This window comes from Leptodactylus fuscus, chromosome 6 (genome assembly GCF_031893055.1).
Source record: "Leptodactylus fuscus isolate aLepFus1 chromosome 6, aLepFus1.hap2, whole genome shotgun sequence".
NCBI classification, from domain to species: domain Eukaryota; kingdom Metazoa; phylum Chordata; class Amphibia; order Anura; family Leptodactylidae; genus Leptodactylus; species Leptodactylus fuscus.
Genome location: NC_134270.1, coordinates 150098405 through 150117116, shown reverse-complemented (window position 1 = coordinate 150117116; position 18712 = coordinate 150098405). Strand labels below are relative to the sequence as shown.

At 43.8% G+C, this 18712-nt stretch overlaps 1 protein-coding gene across 4 annotated transcripts in view; it reads left to right on the top strand.

Annotated features, from left to right (window-relative positions):
- Positions 1–18712, top strand: part of CHD6 (chromodomain helicase DNA binding protein 6) — a 65559-nt gene that overhangs the window by 38022 nt on the left and 8825 nt on the right. For all 4 annotated transcript variants that reach the window (XM_075277507.1, XM_075277508.1, XM_075277505.1 and 1 more), the window contains 21 exons: positions 3207–3328; positions 3430–3673; positions 3828–4004; positions 4408–4551; positions 5465–5720; positions 6065–6275; positions 7401–7596; positions 7769–7933; positions 8205–8384; positions 8570–8680; positions 8771–8973; positions 9707–9906; positions 10645–10804; positions 11460–11549; positions 11786–11889; positions 11968–12094; positions 13699–13753; positions 14490–14547; positions 15083–15296; positions 15920–16128; positions 16214–17671. In XM_075277507.1, coding sequence (XP_075133608.1) covers positions 3207–3328; positions 3430–3673; positions 3828–4004; positions 4408–4551; positions 5465–5720; positions 6065–6275; positions 7401–7596; positions 7769–7933; positions 8205–8384; positions 8570–8680; positions 8771–8973; positions 9707–9906; positions 10645–10804; positions 11460–11549; positions 11786–11889; positions 11968–12094; positions 13699–13753; positions 14490–14547; positions 15083–15296; positions 15920–16128; positions 16214–17671 — 4684 coding nt within the window. The remainder of the gene's footprint in view (positions 1–3206; positions 3329–3429; positions 3674–3827; positions 4005–4407; positions 4552–5464; positions 5721–6064; positions 6276–7400; positions 7597–7768; positions 7934–8204; positions 8385–8569; positions 8681–8770; positions 8974–9706; positions 9907–10644; positions 10805–11459; positions 11550–11785; positions 11890–11967; positions 12095–13698; positions 13754–14489; positions 14548–15082; positions 15297–15919; positions 16129–16213; positions 17672–18712) is intronic.

Below are 18712 nucleotides of genomic sequence, written 5' to 3'. Positions count from 1 at the left end.
TATAGGGTTATATGATAGAGGAGAGAAGCTGAGCTCTGTGATATATAGGGTTATATGGTAGAGGAGAGAAGCTGAGCTCTGTGATATATAGGGTTATATGATAGAAGAGAGAAGCTGAGCTCTGTGATATATAGGGTTATATGATAGAGGAGAGAAGCTGAGCTGTGTGATATATAGGGTTATATGATGGAGGAGAGAAGCTGAGCTCTGTGATATATAGGGTTATATGATAGATTAGAGAAGCTGAGCTCTGTGATATATAGGGTTATATGATAGAGGAGAGAAGCTGAGCTCTGTGATATATAGGGTTATATGATAGAGGAGAGAAGCTGAGCTCTGTGATATATAGGGTTATATGATAGAGGAGAGAAGCTGAGCTCTGTGATATATAGGGTTATATGATAGAGGAGAGAAGCGGAGCACTGTGATATATAGGGGTATATGATAGAGGGAGAGAAGCTGAGCTCTGTGATATATAGGGTTATATGATAGAGGAGAGAAGCTGAGCTCTGTGATATATAGGGTTATATGATAGAGGAGAGAAGCTGAGCTCTGTGATATATAGGTTATATGATAGAGGAGAGAAGCTGAGCTCTGTGATATATCGGGTTATATGATAGAGGAGAGAAGCTGAGCTCTGTGATATATAGGTTTATATGATAGAGGAGAGAAGCTGAGCTCTGTGATATATAGGGTTATATGATAGAGGAGAGAAGCTGAACTCTGTGATATATAGGGTTATATGATAGAGCAGAGAAGCTGAGCTCTGTGATATACAGCGTTATATGATAGAGGAGAGAAGCTGAGCACTGTGATATATAGGGGTATATGATAGAGGGAGAGAAGCTGAGCTCTGTGATATATAGGGTTATATGATAGAGGAGAGAAGCTGAGCTCTGTGATATATAGGGTTATATGATAGAGGGAGAGAGGCTGAGCTCTGTGATATATAGGGGTATATGATAGAGGAGAGAAGCTGAGCTCTGTGATATATAGGGTTATATGATAGAGAGAGAAGCTGAGCTCTGTGATATATAGGGTTATATGATACAGGAGAGAAGCTGAGCACTGTGATATATAGGGTTATATGATAGAGGAGAGAAGCTGAGCTCTGTGATATATAGGGGTATATGATAGAGGGAGAGAAGCTGAGCTCTGTGATATATAGGGTTATATGATAGAGGAGAGAAGCTGAGCTCTGTGATATATAGGGTTATATGATAGAGGAGAGAAGCGGAGCACTGTGATATATAGGGGTATATGATAGAGGGAGAGAAGCTGAGCTCTGTGATATATAGGTTATATGATAGAGGAGAGAAGCTGAGCTCTGTGATATATAGGTTTATATGATAGAGGAGAGAAGCTGAGCTCTGTGATATATAGGGTTATATGATAGAGGAGAGAAGCTGAACTCTGTGATATATAGGGTTATATGATAGAGCAGAGAAGCTGAGCTCTGTGATATACAGCGTTATATGATAGAGGAGAGAAGCTGAGCTCTGTGATATATAGGGGTATATGATAGAGGAGAGAAGCTGAGCTCTGTGATATATAGGGTTATATGATAGAGGGAGAGAGGCTGAGCTCTGTGATATATAGGGGTATATGATAGAGGAGAGAAGCTGAGCTCTGTGATATATAGGGTTATATGATAGAGAGAGAAGCTGAGCTCTGTGATATATAGGGTTATATGATACAGGAGAGAAGCTGAGCACTGTGATATATAGGGTTATATGATAGAGGAGAGAAGCTGAGCTCTGTGATATATAGGGGTATATGATAGAGGGAGAGAAGCTGAGCTCTGTGATATATAGGGTTATATGATACAGGAGTGAAGCTGAGCACTGTGATATATAGGGTTATATGATAGAGGAGAGAAGCTGAGCTCTGTGATATATAGGGGTATATGATAGAGGGAGAGAAGCTGAGCTCTGTGATATATAGGGTTATATGATAGAGGAGAGAAGCTGAGCTCTGTGATATATAGGGTTATATGATAGAGGAGAGAAGCTGAGCACTGTGATATATAGGGGTATATGATAGAGGGAGAGAAGCTGAGCTCTGTGATATATAGGGTTATATGATAGAGGAGAGAAGCTGAGCTCTGTGATATATAGGGTTATATGATAGAGGAGAGAAGCTGAGCTCTGTGATATATAGGGTTATATGATAGAGGAGAGAAGCTGAGCTCTGTGATATATAGGATTATATGATAGAGGAGAGAAGCTGAGCTATGTGATATATAGGGTTATATGATAGAGGAGAGAAGCTGAGCTCTGTGATATATAGGGTTATATGATAGAGGAGAGGAGCTGAGCTCTGTGATATATAGGGTTATATGATAGAGGGAGAGAAGCTGAGCTCTGTGATATATAGGGTTATATGATAGAGGAGAGGAGCTGAGCTCTGTGATATATAGGGTTATATGATTTGGAGCAAAATCTCAGAGTAAAAAGCAGAGTAAATCCTGACAGGAGTCCTGGAAGAGGCAGAGAGAGTCCTGCTTACTCCAGCCACAGATGATGATGGACAGCTCTCCCTGTATCCCTGTGCCTTTAGTGAAGGCCGTCGATGACTGTGACTTGCCGGGATAAGCAGAACTCTTACTGTCTCTGTTAGGGTATGTTCACACAGAGGAAAAGGTTGCGGAAACCTTTTCCGCCATGTAAACATTCCGCGCCGCTCGCCCTGACAGAATGCCGATGCAGCACCAGCTTTCCATCGTGGCATCCCACTCCTGTGTAGGCCTGAATGTATGGTCCTATACTGGAGCATCTCGAGCCGCGGAGTCCACAGCAAGGTAGGGCAGGTTGCTTCTTTTTTTCCGCTACTAGCTAGCGGAAAAAAGAAGGGAGCAGCTCCCATTGAAGTCAATGGGAGCCGTTTTTGGCAGCGGATTTTGAAGCGGATTTCATGTTAAAATCAGCGACCAAAAAACTCTGTGAACTAGCCCTCAGAAGTCGTATCCTTCCATCACATACTGCTGTCTCCAGCAGTGCTCACCATACAGCCATATTGTTATTGCGATGGTTGGTTCGGCTCCTCATAGTAACTCCTTGTATAACAATTGCTGCTCAACTCTTCTGACTGTTGGAGATGAAGACCCCGAGTTATAAACCTTCTGTCTGAGCTCTATCTCTACAGGCTATTTGTCTCGCATTGTTGGCGCTTGTATACTATATACCGTATTATTTATTTGGGTATAGGAGAGGCCGTCTTCTGAAAGTTGGCAGAAGTTGGAATGTTCTCGTACCTACAAAAATAATAACCAGCTGAGGGAGTACCAGCTGGAGGGCATGAATTGGCTTCTCTTCAACTGGTACAACAGGTGACGTTCTGTCTGTCTGTCTATTTGTCTGTCTGTCTTCACCTTTTACTGAATTTTCCCCAAATCCTATAATCTACTCATTCTTTTGTACCTAAATGTAGGAAGAACTGCATTCTTGCAGACGAGATGGGCCTTGGTAAAACCATCCAGTCTATCACCTTTCTCTCTGAGATTTTCTTCATGGGCATCCGAGGACCTTTCCTCATTATTGCTCCACTTTCCACAATCACAAACTGGGAGCGGGAGTTTCGCACGTGGACGGAGATGAACACTATCGTATACCACGGGAGCCAGATTAGCCGGCAGATGATCCACCAGTATGAAATGTTCTACAGGGACGCTCAGGTGAGGTGGCCACAATGGGTTAATCCGATCTTGTGTTGTGAATAGTGTATCACACCCATTAGGCTAATGTTTGCACAATTCATTGTGTGTCACTTGCACCGGGAGGCGGGGCTTAGTAACCGTGTACCTCTTATCCTTTTTGTGACCTGTATAGGGAGCGCCTATCCCGGGAATCTTCAAGTTCCATGTGGTTATCACAACCTTTGAGATGATTCTAGCGGACTGTCCAGAACTGAAGAAAATCCGATGGAGCTGTGTTATCATCGATGAGGCTCATCGGCTTAAGAACAAGAACTGCAAGCTTCTCGAAGGACTCAAACTCATGGGACTGGTGAGTAAGAGAATCTCTGTAGTTATTGACGCCTTGCTAGGGTATATGTATTCTAGTAAATAGGGCAGATTCATTAATGTACTTTTAAGTCTGTTGTTCTAATCTGTCATAGGATCAGAACAACAGACCGAAAAGCTAGCAGAATGGAGCTCACTCTGTCTGCATCGTCCTAATTCACTGTAATGTGAAATAAACGAGAAATAAGCTTCTTCTTTCCAATGGAGGACAAAAATTTTTAACTTTATTGTCCATATTAAAGTAAACAAACATGACGGATGCAGACAGAGTATTCTCCATCTGCCTCCTTCGTTCTGTTCGTTTTTCAGTCCGTTGTTCTGACCCCTCCTAGGGTAGAAGGCCAAGTAATGTTTAGGGATCAAAACCCTTCCTTTGCGTCTTGCAGGAACACAAGGTTCTCCTCACCGGCACCCCATTGCAGAACTCTGTGGAGGAGTTGTACAGCTTACTCAACTTTCTAGAACCAAATCAGTTTCCTTGTGAGAACACTTTCCTTGAGGAGTTTGGAGATCTAAAAACTGAGGAACAGGTAAGTTGAATTTCTTGAAAAAAAAATATAGTGCTGAAGTTTCAGAAACTTTCTATCCACAACTGTAGGTATAACCATGCTTGCACGTTTTTTTTTTGTCAACTCTTTGGGGGTACAATGTCTGCGACCCCAACAAACAAGATATTGCGGAGCAGAATGTCGCTCTCCATACTCCTTGTGAATGAATGGGCAGTGCTGTTGTGTGACTGGTGCTTCATTCACTTCTGTGGGGCTGCTGGAGATTGCAGTCCTGGTATCCCCATAGAAGTGAATGGAGTGCTGGCCACACAAGCACATTGGCCCGTTATGATTTTGTTCACATCGGTTATTTCTCTTCAGACCCCAGAGTATAATGATCGGAAGCCCAGAGGAGATGATCAAACATAACAACAGTATTACTCACCTCTCCTGGTCTCTGGCACGACTGCCTGCTGTCTTCGGTGCTGCTGCCTGTTGTCAGGGACCATTGAGACCACATGGGTCACACTGCATGGTGTCACTTGTTGTATGTGTGGGCTCTGGTGGTCCTTGATGTTAGTCAGAAGCGCTGAAGACAACAGTGAGTCACGCCAGAGCCCAGGAGAGGTGAGTAATTCTGTTTTTATGTTTACACAACTCCCTGGGCCCCAGATTATTATACTGAGGTTTGAGGAGACTCTGGAGTATAACAGCAGTTTTGGTTTGGTTATGTTGGTCCACATGTAAGCGGTTAGCCCAACACTTAGTCGTACTGTAAGTGGCGTGGTTTATAAGGGGACCAGAAATAATCACCATTAAACATAATCAAAGTATAATGTCCTATTGATCATTGACATTGAGGATTCAGGGGGACTTCTGTTCCACATTCTCCTGATCCCAGTGGTTGGACCCTCAGCAATCTGACACTCAAATGTCTACAATGCTTTACCTTTAGGTGAAGAAATTACAATCTATCCTCAAGCCAATGATGCTGCGGCGACTAAAGGACGACGTAGAGAAGAACCTGGCTCCGAAGCAAGAGACCATCATTGAGGTGGAACTGACCAATATTCAGAAAAAGTATTACCGGGCAATCCTGGAGAAGAACTTTACATTCCTGGCCAAAGGCGCCAACCAGCATAACATGCCGAACCTCATTAACACTATGATGGAGCTGCGGAAGTGCTGCAATCACCCGTATCTTATCAATGGTGAGCTGGAAAAGCTGGCGTGTGGATATTTAAAGGGGCGCTCTGATCTAAAGCCTTTTACACCTATGGACTTGCTGGAGGTGGTCTAAGGTCCTCTTTAAGTCTTTTGTTCTGATCTATTTTTTGGGATCAGAACAACGGACTGAAAAACTAGCAGATAGGGCAGTAAACAGATGGGTAATAGACACTAGATTGGTGAAGGGTCCATATGCAAACCGATTACTAGAACATGAGACCCCAGTACTCTTCAAAGTCTATGGTAATGACCCCTAAATATAATATAAGCCTATAAAGCTATCCTTTGTCACCGTTTGAGCTGCCGCCATCTTTTCTTTCTGCCTTAGGTGCAGAAGAGAAGATTCTGGAGGACTTTAGGAAGACTCACAGTCCTGATGCATCCGATTTCCAGCTGCAAGCAATGATTCAAGCGGCAGGAAAGCTTGTACTGATCGATAAGCTACTGCCAAAGCTGATTGCCGGCGGACACAAAGTGCTTATCTTCTCCCAGATGGTGCGGTGTCTGGACATCCTGGAGGACTATCTCATTCAGAGGAGGTGAGGGCCAATGAGAGACGACACTGGCAAGTACCTGACATACAGCTTCATATTTGTACTCTTCTGTATTGAAACTGGTTAAAAAAAAAATTAACAATTAAAATTTTCATTCATATGTAAAAGTGTGTGCAAAAGTATTAGCCAGACGTAGAAAACATTCTGCAAAGTAAGAATGCTTTCAGAAATAGATGGGTTAATAGGTAAGAAAGGAGACGGAAGCTTTTTTAATGTGACCTTCACCCTATGGAAGAGGAGTCCCGGAGGTGATGATATGGCCCCCACAGATATAGGCCTGATCAAAGCAGGGAACAGCTCTCAATAAGATAAAAAGATGCGGGATTTCACAGAAATTAGAACAAATTTGTTAGTAAAGTATATAAAATAAATTAATAACACAAATATTGTTAGAAAATCAAGTTTACTCATTTAGGGCGGGTTCACACCTGCACGCGGTCTCCACTTTGTGGGTTTCCGTCAGTCAGTGTCTGCCCGTGAGCGTCTTCTGGTCTCCTGCATGTCCGACTTTGTGTCCGGTTAAAAAAACGGTTTCGCCGCAGAGAGGCAGAAGACGCTCACGAGCGGTCTCTTTGCAAACCCATTCAAATGAATGGGTTTGAAAACTGACCACCGGGTTTCCGTCTCCTGTCCAGTTTCTCAGGCAGAAGACGAAAACCTGAAAAGCGGAGACTGGGGCGCAGGTGTGAGCCCGCCCTAATTGACAAGAATAAACTATTAACACTTCTATTTCTGACCAAATTCTTACTGCGCTCTATCCACTTCCCCCTGCCTTTAAACTTTTGCACAGCACCGTATATAATATACATGTTGAAAAACGTAAGGTGATGGGCTATTATGGGATACTTCATCACTGAGTGGTGAGTGTCCGATCTCTGGGATTTATCCAGGCATGTAAAGGGATAGCATTGCCTGCACATTGGTGCACAGTTTAGTGTACGGTTCATGTTTGGTCCCCTTCGTCCAGATCGGTGAGGGACCCAAAGTTCAGATCCTCATCGATCACAAAGTGATGGCATACCATAGTGATATGTCTGTGCTGTGCAGGTTAGGACTAGCCATACAACCTATATAACGTATATTTAGTGCCAACTACAACCATTGTTACAGGTACACGTATGAACGAATAGACGGAAGAGTAAGGGGCAACCTCCGTCAAGCAGCCATTGACCGGTTCTGTAAGCCAGACTCGGATCGCTTCGTATTCCTTCTCTGCACTCGGGCAGGAGGCCTGGGAATCAACCTGACAGCTGCTGACACTTGCATTATCTTTGACTCCGACTGGAACCCTCAGAATGACCTCCAGGTAACATCACTTTTTTTATTATTATTTTAATTATTTATATATTATAATTTGTGTATTTCAACATATTGGTTGAATCCTGTGGGTCCTACCATCATGAGCCCCACTGCAAGACTAAAAATTCATGGATACTGTTTTATATATTCCATAATCCTTTTCTTTCTCCGTTTTTCAGGCACAAGCTCGCTGTCATCGTATTGGGCAGAGCAAAGCCGTGAAGGTTTATCGTCTCATTACCAGGAATTCTTACGAGAGGGAAATGTTTGATAAGGCGAGTCTTAAGCTTGGGCTAGACAAGGCCGTGTTACAAGACATTAATAGGAAAGGCAACACCAATGGGGTAAGTGTGTTCAATAGATATGTGTATGTTTAGATAGGACACTACATAGTGATCATAGCAAGGATTGCCCAGGCTTTCCTGTCCAATGTTTTGCCTTTGATTCTGAATCTCAGCCCTATTCAAGCCAATGGGGCTGAGCTGCGATAACCGGCACAAGCCAAGGACAGGATTGGTGTCATTTCTGAAAAAACAAATCCTTTATCTAGTCTTGGATTACTCATCTAATAGTCTTTCGCATTTGGACAGGATCTAAGATGTGTAATGTGTTTAGGTCCAGCCGTTGTCTAAAATAGAGGTTGAAGATCTCCTTAGGAAAGGAGCGTATGGTGCACTCATGGATGAGGAAGATGAAGGTTCCAAATTCTGTGAAGAAGACATTGATCAGATTCTGCAGCGCAGAACACAGACCATCACCATCCAGTCTGAAGGGAAGGGGTCTACATTTGCTAAGGTGCGCAGTTGGCTGCATTGTTTACTAAAAGGTTTACCAGGGTGGTCAAAGTGGGGAAGTAATAAAATTAGTATTCCAAATATATGGCGTTATATAATAAACAGGCTTTCCCTGGGGTTATATGGTTTTACACACGTTTGTTATCCAGATGCTTTCATGTTTTTCAATGCCCCTTCCCTCCACAGGCCAGTTTTGTGTCCTCCGGTAATAGAACGGACATCTCTCTAGACGACCCGAATTTCTGGCAGAAATGGGCAAAGATTGCAGAGCTGGACACCGATGCCAAAAATGAGAAGGTAACGGTTACTTCCTACAGCTGATCGTCTCCTAGTCAGGATATGGTCGGTCACTACAACAGTCATGTTTGCACTTCTTCCCTTGTTTAGGACAGTTTAGTCATTGACCGCCCTCGTGTGAGGAGGCAAACAAAACACTACAATTCGTTTGAGGATGATGAGTTGATGGAGTTCTCAGAATTGGAAAGCGATACGGAAGAGCGTCCTACAAGATCACGGCGGCTGAATGACAAAACGCGACGGTATCTGCGGGCAGAATGCTTTAGGGTAGAGAAGAACCTTCTTATATTTGGGTAGGTGACTTTTACAATAATGGAAGTATTGTTCACATTTGTGGAGTATCAGGGGCAACACTGGCATATTGTGGGGCTCAGGGATAGCGTGCACTAAAATTCTCATCCCCGAGTGGCAAGGAACTTGTTCCTCTGCCCCCTTGGCTGACGCTCCAACTCGGTCACATGACCAACTTTACTGAAGGAACCTGTGGCCTGAGTAGAGTTAAGCCAGTGACATCTGTGAGAGTTGGAGTATAGCTGGGGACAGAGAACTTGAGAGTTCTGGACTCCCCCGCTAGTAAGAGGGGCTCCAGGGGACTGGGGTGTATATTGGTAATAAACGTTACTCGCTACAGGGAATGTATCAGTAAGCTTTGTTATTCCACACATAATCCCTTTAATGTATCAGATTACTACATGTCTCCTTAAGATGCTTGTTTGACAACTATTCCTCATGACCCAACCATACACATCCATGCTTGGTTTTGGCCTACGTGCATGTGTTTCCAATTCAGACCCACTAGTAGTGGCTTACATATATATAAGGAACAAGAAATTGGACATGACAAACTATAGTATAGTATGAGGTAGGTCTGATGGAGTGCAGGGGTTACACACCAGAGTATCCTTGTAATGTATAACATGACATAGCCATGAACAGGAGATTTCAAGTCCTCTTATGATCCTCAGTGCTGCTTTAGAAGGTCGATTCCTTGCAATTTGCTGAATTTCCATCATTGTTATTCTATAGTTGGGGACGCTGGAAGGACATCCTGACACTTGGCCGATTCAAGTGGCATCTGAATGAGAAGGATATGGAGATGATCTGCAGGGCTTTGCTGGTTTACTGTGTCAAACATTACAAAGGAGACGAGAAGATCAAAAGTTTCATCTGGGACCTGATCACTCCCACAAAGGACGGCTACAACCAGGCTCTGCAAAACCACTCGGGTACTGATAGATTTTTCTGGTTTCAGATCAACATCCATTGTGCGTTGACAGCTACATAAGACACTTACACAGCAATGCTGAAGCTTGGGATCCAGGCACTGGGATTCAGATAGACCAATATTTCAGGATGGTCTTCTTTCAGTCAAGTAGTCCCAACTTTATTTCTGGTCCCTTTGCTTTAAATATTGGTTAATGTTTCGGACCTGGCTTCTGCTTCAGTTGACTTGCCGTGGTACCTGCTTTCAGGCTAAATGCTTTCGAAACGCAGTGGCAAACAATTCAGTTTCACAGTCCTAGCAAAATAGGGAGATTTCTTTTAACCCATTCCCCCTTCAGTGCAATACTATTGTATTAACGCTTGTGTATAGTTAATGGTGAGCGTCGTAATAGGATGCCTGGGACTAGTCACTGGAGTCATAAAATCCTCAGGTCATGATCAATATCAATCACATCTCAATAATTTGTTGCCTCCCCTTTCCACCCCTCGGATTCCCTGGGATAAGGTTGCAGGGTCCAAGGGGTTGCCATTGCAACGGCCTTCTGGATCCCTATCCCTATTGCACATAGGGAGCCTGCAATACAGCAGATCCCAGGTTCACGTACAGAGTGGATATAGTTGTATCTAGTCTAGGCTACACAACCTGTGATTGATCCATTACAACTGACTAGCAGAGAGGTGTGTGTCACTGCCGCAGATGTCATCCCTTATTAATATTGTATTGATGGTGTTTGCTGTAGGTTTATCTGCACCTGTCCCACGGGGCAGAAAAGGGAAGAAGATGAAGAACCAGATGTTACTCCCAGAGATTAAAAATGCAGATTGGCTGGCGAGCTGTAACCCCGAGATTATCCTGCACGATGACAGCTACAAGAAGCATCTCAAGCAGCACTGCAATAAGTGAGTGTACCGGGCCTTGGCATACTTGTGCAGGAGGCAACTAAATTGTGATATTCTGACTTTATGATTTGCATTACTGAGAGCTAGTTCACACCTGCGCCCGGTCTCTGGTTTTGCCACTCCGACGGGTTTCCGTCTTCTGCCCCAAGAAACTGGACAGGGGACGGAAACCCGGCGGTCAGTTTTCAAACCCATTCACTAGTATGGGTTTGCAAAGTGACCACCCGTGTGCGTCTTCTGCCTCTCCACGGCAAAACCGTTTTGGGTTTTTTTTGTTCTGCATGTCCGACTTTGAGTCCTAAAATATGTTAAAATTTTTCATAGGATTTAAATTTTTGTATTTTTTTTTTTGAGTATCTTGTTGGTGCTAGGTTCACACAAGCATCAGCTTGTCCTGATCCGTTGGTGACTAGAACGACAGCTAGGCGGAACGCTACAACTGTGGTCACATATGGAGCCCGACAGATCCCACTAACCATAATGGGATCCATCAGGTGTCCATTCTATAAAGCTAAAACCACCAGATGAAAAAGTTGGTCTTTGATCCTTTTTTGTCTAGCAATTTTGGACCAACTGCGACAGAGACTAAAACGCAAATGTGAATGTAGCTTTATATTGCATTTTACCTGATGAGATGATTTTTGCCTCTTGATAGGGTCCTCCTTCGGGTGCGTATGCTGTACTACCTCAAGGCAGAGGTTCTAGGAGATGCAGCTGCCAAGGCCTTGGAAGGAGTAAATGTAAGGTGAGGTTAGACGCGACTTCCAAACCATCTATGTCATTAGATACCTGGAAACATTACATAACTGGTGTCAATGATCTTGCACCACTGGTCCCCGATATGTCTGGTGTGAAGGATACCAGTCACTTAGGTGGGGGTTCCACCGGTGCAAACTGCATCTGTCAGACATTCATGGCCGTCACCATTCAAGACTCCATCAATTTTGCAGCGGTTTCTGATGAGTTAAATTTCTTTCACAGAGACCTGGACGTCCTGTTACCAGACATAGATTATGTAGAAATCCCGGTGGACTGGTGGGATGCAGAAGCTGATAAATCTCTCCTGGTTGGAGTTTATAAGCACGGTATGTATGTCTGAGAGCAATGATCACATGTATGTACACCGCCTGTATCTAAAACCTTGACTATATGTTCCTTTTTAGGTTACGAGCGTTACTGCGCCATGAGAGCGGATCCTGCCCTGTGTTTTCTGGAGAAAGTGGGAATGCCAGACAAGAATTCATTATCAGCGGACGGAGTTAATGATGTGGCTCCTGATGTAGCGGAGAGGTAAGACATTGCCTTGGAATTACTTAACATTACATTACACTTTCCTGACCCTGGTATAAAGGTTAAAGGGGTTTTCTGGCCCCAAATACTTCTCTCCGCATAGGTCATCGTTATCTGATCTGTGGAGGTAACAAATCTGGATCCATACAATCTACTGATCCAGGGGTTGGAACCTGTGGAAGGGGAGTGTATACACTCTGCCCCTATTCAAGTAATACAGGTGGAGCTACAGTCCCATCCTCACTATAGTGGTGGTTCTGGGGAACTGCAGCTCTAGTCTATTACTTGAATAGGAGCTGATTGCTTCCACTTCCTGTTCGCTGCTATAGACATCAGAGGCCGCCAGATCAGCTGATCTGTACAGGATCCATGTGTTGGATCCCCACAGGTCAGTTACTGATGACTTATCTTGGGGTCATCAGTGTGAAAAATGAATTTGGGGCTTGAAAACGCGTATTAAATTACAGTGTAACTCACACGTTATTTTATTTTGTCGAGGGGTGTTTGGTGATCGTTTTTGTAATATACTTTATTAACCTATCTAACTTCCTTTTTATTATAAAACAGGCTGTAACATTCTCCTTAGTAACTCTTTAACTGAACTGTTACTAGGGAAAGTCTGTCCACAGTTCTGTTGTGAAAATGCAGAGCTTAGGCTTTTACCAAAGGGAGGATGGTTACTTCAGTTGTCTGTATCTCTGGCTTTATACCGACAAGAAAAAGGGTTCTGGTTTCACATGAAAGATGAGAACTTAATATGAAGCAGTTCATGCTGGATATAAAAATTACATTCCCGGATTTGGTTGTAACTAGAGATGAGCGAACACTGTTCGGATCAGCCGATCCGAACAGCACGCTCCCATAGAAATGAATGGAAGCACCTGTGGCGCTGACTTTGCCGGCAGCAGGCCGGCGTCACAGGTGCTTCCATTCATTTCTATGGGAGCGTGCTGTTCGGATCGGCTGATCCGAACAGTGTTCGCTCATCTCTAGTTGTAACTAGTGATATCTCTAATTGTTTTATAACTTGTAATTTAATCTTGAACAATCTCCTTTTTCTTGTGATACCAGAACCGTTGTTCTAGGTGTTATAAAACCAGAGATACAGCCATTTGAGATGACTAGCCCATTATGTTGAATGCTTCAGCTCTACACATTGCGTTGTATATGGACAAAACTCTTCCTGGCAGTGGTACGTTAGAGCAATGCTAATGGGAACTTTATAACCTGTTTTCTATTAAAAGGAAGTTAGATAGGTTAATAAAGTACACTACAAAAAGATTAACCACACAACACCTGACACAATAGTATATAAAAAAGTGGGAGTTAGAGTTACACTTTAAACTGATGTGGGTCAGACCAATATAGAATATCCCCAGACCACAGAATGAAGGGACCCTGTGGTTGGCCGTACTTGGCCGAATTACAGTACTTGGCACAGACACATCTTTGTATGTTACTATTATTCCCCATGCTGCTATTTTATTCAGGTTCAGGGTTTGGCTCTCTGATATCGTTCATCTCCTTAAAAAAAAATACTTATTTATTTTGACCTCATCAAAACCTATATAAAACAGACTGGTTAACTCTCGTTTTATTCTAAGGAGTGGTGGAGAAAAAGAAGAGAATAATGAAAGTAAACAAGAAGGGCAGCAAGAGGTAAGTTTTTTGGGAACTGAAATTTTTTGCAAACATCATCAGAGAGAACCTACAGACTCTGCATTTACTGTAGTTCTCCAGTCAGTTAAAGAGGACCTTTCATGGTTTGGGGCACAGCCAGTTCTATATACGGCTGGAAAGCCGAAAGTGCACTGAATTCGGCGCACTGTCGGCTTTCCCGATCTGTGCCCCGGGTAAAGAGCTATCGGTCCCGATACCGTAGCGCTTTACAGTCAGAAGGGCATTCCTGACACTCTTTCAGGAACGTCCTTCTGTACAAGTAGCGCCTATAGCACTGTGCTCTGAGACCGGGGAGGAATGCCCCCTCCCCTCCTGATAATACTGGTCTATGGGCGATCACTGTGAGCAGAGGAAGGGGGCATTCCTCCCCGCTCACACTGTACAGCGATAGGCGCTGCTGTGGAGGAGGACATTCCTGACAGACTGTCAGAAATGCCCTTCTGACTGTAAAGTGCTACAGTACTGGGACCGATAGCTCTTCATACAGGGCACAGATCAGAAAAGCCAACAGTGCGCTGAATTCAGTGCACTGTCGGCTTTCCAGCAGTATATAGAACTGCCTGTGCCCCAAACCATGAAAGGTCCTCTTTAAGTACAGGATGTTGGATGCTACAAAGCGACAGTGCAATCCACAACCATGCATTCAACAAAAATAGCTTTGTAATCTGGTATACCTGTTCCTCATTGGTGTGTTTTTTGTTTTTTTGGTGGCTAGGTGGAAAAAAATCCCGTTGTGGACAATGTGGAGCAGATAGATGAGGAAAGTAATCCAGGTGAGCATACAACACGTGAAAACAACCATCACTGTGCAGAAAGCTTTAAGTGTAAAAAAAAAAAATGCTGCAAAGTAAGACTGCTTTAGAAATAGAAGGGCTAATAGTTTATTTTTGTCAATTAACACATTGAAGTGAATGGAGAAATGTAAATCCCATCAATATTTGGTGTGACCTTTGCCTTCCATCAGTTCTTCTCGGTACTTGGGGACAGTTTTTGGCACAAATGAGCAGGGAGGTTGTTCCCGTCATCTTGGAGAACTAAGCACAGATCTTCTATGGATGTAGGCTTGCTCCAATCCGTCTGTCTCTTCTTGTCATTCCAGACAGACTGGGTGATGATGAGATCAGGGCGATATCTGTGGGGGCCGTATCATCACGTACAGGACTTCTCCTCCAAAGGGCAAATGTCATACCAAATGTTGCTGAAATTTACATTTGCACAACACTGTACACCAAAGTTATAAATCACAATTTATTTTAATGACATATACGACCTCATTGCTGATGCTAATATTGTCCATGTTCTCTGAAGCCCAGGATAGCCCTGAATCAGACAGATTGTTATGGCCTGTTGCATCCGCCCTGACAGCGAGACTGCGCAGACTCATTACTGTGTATCAGCGGTGCAATCGTAGGGAGCTGGCACGCCCAGAGATCATCGCTCCCACCAGCCACAGCTACTGGCTTCAGGAGGACATGGTCAGGAGAGCAGAGATGGATCCCATCATGAAAGAGATGCAGAAGAGGTATTTGTTGTTGTGGGGGTTTTTCGTGTTTATTGACCCCTATACCTGATAATTAATATCGGGATGTGACATTGCGAATCCTTTACCAACCACTTAGTAAATGTTTTCAAATTTCTTTTAAAGTCATCACCTCCGGTTTTTTGCAACATTCAATAATGATTCCAGCACAGTTGGAATTATTTCTCTAGCACCCACCGTTCCTGAGCAATCAGTATTGTTAGTTCTGGTATATGATATCTGATATACTAACTAGACTCACTTGGGTAGTGCCAGGCAGAAATTAGGCAAGGGGACGCGACTCGGTTCCAGTCAGAGACGAAGAGCGTAAGAGCTCGGAGTCACACCCCCGTGCCTCCTCCTGCCTGATACCACCCACTTGATATTAGAGAGCCTAGTTAGCATTTCAGACACCATAACTAACTGCACTGATTTCTCAGGGATGGTGTGGGCATCAAAAAAACTTACCAATTGCTGGATTCAGCTGAGAGGAGCCTATTAAAGGATGATATTAAAGGTTGAGTAGGCGGAGGTGGTGACGTGGTCTTGTTCAATTCCTCTATTATATCTCCTGGAACTATATGAATAAATCAATAACCAGTAATAAATGCTTTTCCATATCATAGGTGGACCAGAAGAGAACAAGCGGACTTCTATCGGACAGTGTCCTCTTTTGGAGTAATGTATGACCCAGACAAGAAGTGCTTTGATTGGACCCAATTCAGAGCATTGTCTCGCCTCGATAAGAAGACAGATGAGAGCCTAGAGAAATATTTCCATAGCTTTGTAGCCATGTGCAGAAACGTCTGTCGCCTCCCACTCAGGAAGGATGATGGTAAGAAGATCTCTTTGTTTTTGTTTTTTTTACAAAATTGAGAAACTATCCACTGTCCTGACCTCATGTATTCTCTGTTGCCCAGGTTCAGCTGATCCCTCTCTCTTTCTGGACCCAATAACAGAAGAACGTGCGGCAAGAACCTTGTATCGTATAGAACTTCTAAGAAAGGTCCGAGAGCAAGTGTTGCGGCATCCACAGCTCCACGAACGTCTTAAGCTGTGCAGGCCTAGTCTGTATCTTCCCGTGTGGTGGGAATGTGGCAAACACGATAGAGACCTTTTAATAGGCACGGCCAAACACGGACTTAGCCGTACAGATTACTATATCATGAATGACCCTCAACTTTCCTTCTTAGATGCTTACAGAAATTACTCTCAGCATAAGAGAAATGGCAATGAGAACATGTGTTGTCACTACCAGATGGCTTCTAAAGTATATGAACCTTCTGCTTGTCATCTAGAAAGGACCAACGAGTCTGAAAAGACTGAGGCCAAGACTGAAATCAAGTCTGAAGCTGTGGATGAGCCCATTGAAAGTCGAATGTGTAGCCCTCAGGATCTTTCCTGTGAAAATTTGATTTCCCAAGTTGGCGATATCATGTCCAATAGCCAAGATGAGTGTTCTCTGCCAGACTCTCTCATGTGCATGATGTATGATGAGAAGACATGTAACAGCTCTCTTCTCCAGGCTGGCACCAGCGAGCCAGCCTCTCTCTCCTCAAGCTTCTTGGGTATGGAAAAAAGTGAACCAACTGACTACTCATTGAGTAAGACCAAAGAAGGTAATCTAACTCAAGAAGAGGAGCCTGTATCTAGAGACTGCTTCCTCGGAAGCAATGGTCAGGAGTGTGATCCTTTAGAAGGACAAGATGGATTAGGCAAACCATTTAACAGCAATGATAGTCATCTTAGTCTCTCTCCCGAGGATGAGGAGCAACCCCATGCCCAAAACATTGGAGAAAAAGACTCCAAGACCTTAAACGATAATCATTTTTGTACAAATTTGGATGAAACTGCTGAGCAATCCTTAGGTCTAGAACTCGAATTCCTGGACAAAACCTATGAGGAACCTACAGGTCTGAGCACTGAAGAAAAAAGCTGTGGTATAATTGGGGAAAGCCCTCGAAACCCAGATTGTAATCTTCCAGTGGAGGAAAAAGAGGAATGGGGGGCTGAACTCCAAGAAATTAAGGATGACCCAATTGTAAAGTGGCACAAGGAGTTAGATGACATGAAGGAACTTCCCTTAGAAGAATGTGGCGATGAGCACAAAGTCAAAGATTTAGGGGTCGAAAATGACGTTGCAAAGCCAGAGGACAATTGCTCGGCCCAACTCCTAGATGATAAAGACTCGGTGGAGTCTAAACACAAAACTGGAGAGATGCTTTCTGGCCTCTTAAAGCAAAATACTGAGGATCTGAAAGGCAAAGACTCTGAAGAAAAACTGATAGACTGCTCCAAATCTCTTTCTGAAGAAAATGTGAAATTGGAGGTCTGTGAAGTTAAGAAAGAGAATATTGAGGAGGAATGTGGTTGTAAGAGTAAGTGGTGATGCACTGCACTTCGTTCATTGTCTTCATCTTATGTCTTCATCGAGTCATTAGTAGACGTTACTAATTGTTATTGGGACAGTTGGATCTGTCTTGTGTTACTCTTGAGTACCTTGTGTTGTGCGGTATAGCAGACTATGTCCTCCTATGTCTGTAAGGTTCGATGTAGTGGTGCCAATCACCGTAGGCTAGGACTACATATAACATACATGACAGTAAAGCTGCTATCATATGGAGGTGCCATAACAGTGGCCTAAGTGTTCTGGCCGTGCCCTGTGATACCACTGAAGCTCAGGTATAGTCTTCCATGTTGTTGCAGCCCTGTTTCATTGCTTTTCCCTGACCACCTAGTTGTAGCCTTGGTGAAAGTTAGGTTTTATTCACGTGTCCGTGGCCATAAAAGCATAGAGAACTTGGCATCCATGTTCTCCATCCACACGTATGTCAGTGGTTTTTGTCCATGGTTGATCTATGCATAGGATCTGTGAAGAACAAACCACACAAAGATGGAATCTGTGTGTTGTGCCACAGAGTGTGGTTCTCTGACCCATAGACTTAAATGGGCATGTTTGGTCTACAAAAAGAACCAATATAGTGTATATCTATTACTTATCCATAGCATAGGGGATAAGTTGCAGATCAGTGGTGGTCCGACCCCTCAGACCCCCAGTGATCAGGAGAAGGATGCGCAGTGTGGATGCGCAGTGTGTGCACCGCTCTATTCAATTCAGTGGGAATACTGGAGATGGCCAACGTACAGCTATATAGGTGTGCAGGCTGCTCTTCAAGTTAAAGAAGTGGCACTGCCGCCACCGTCCACTGTATACCGTGATTGCAGGGAGTTATCCCTTTAACACTCTTCTAAAAATCAAAATGGCCGGTCATCACTCAAGGGAATTTTTACTTGTTGCTGTAGACCTCCCAGTAATCTAGAGCAGTGGTACTCAATCTATGGTACGTGTACCCCAAGGGGTACGCCATGCAGTCTCACAGGGTATGTGCTGTGGCTGAGAACTACGGCTCCGGAAGTGG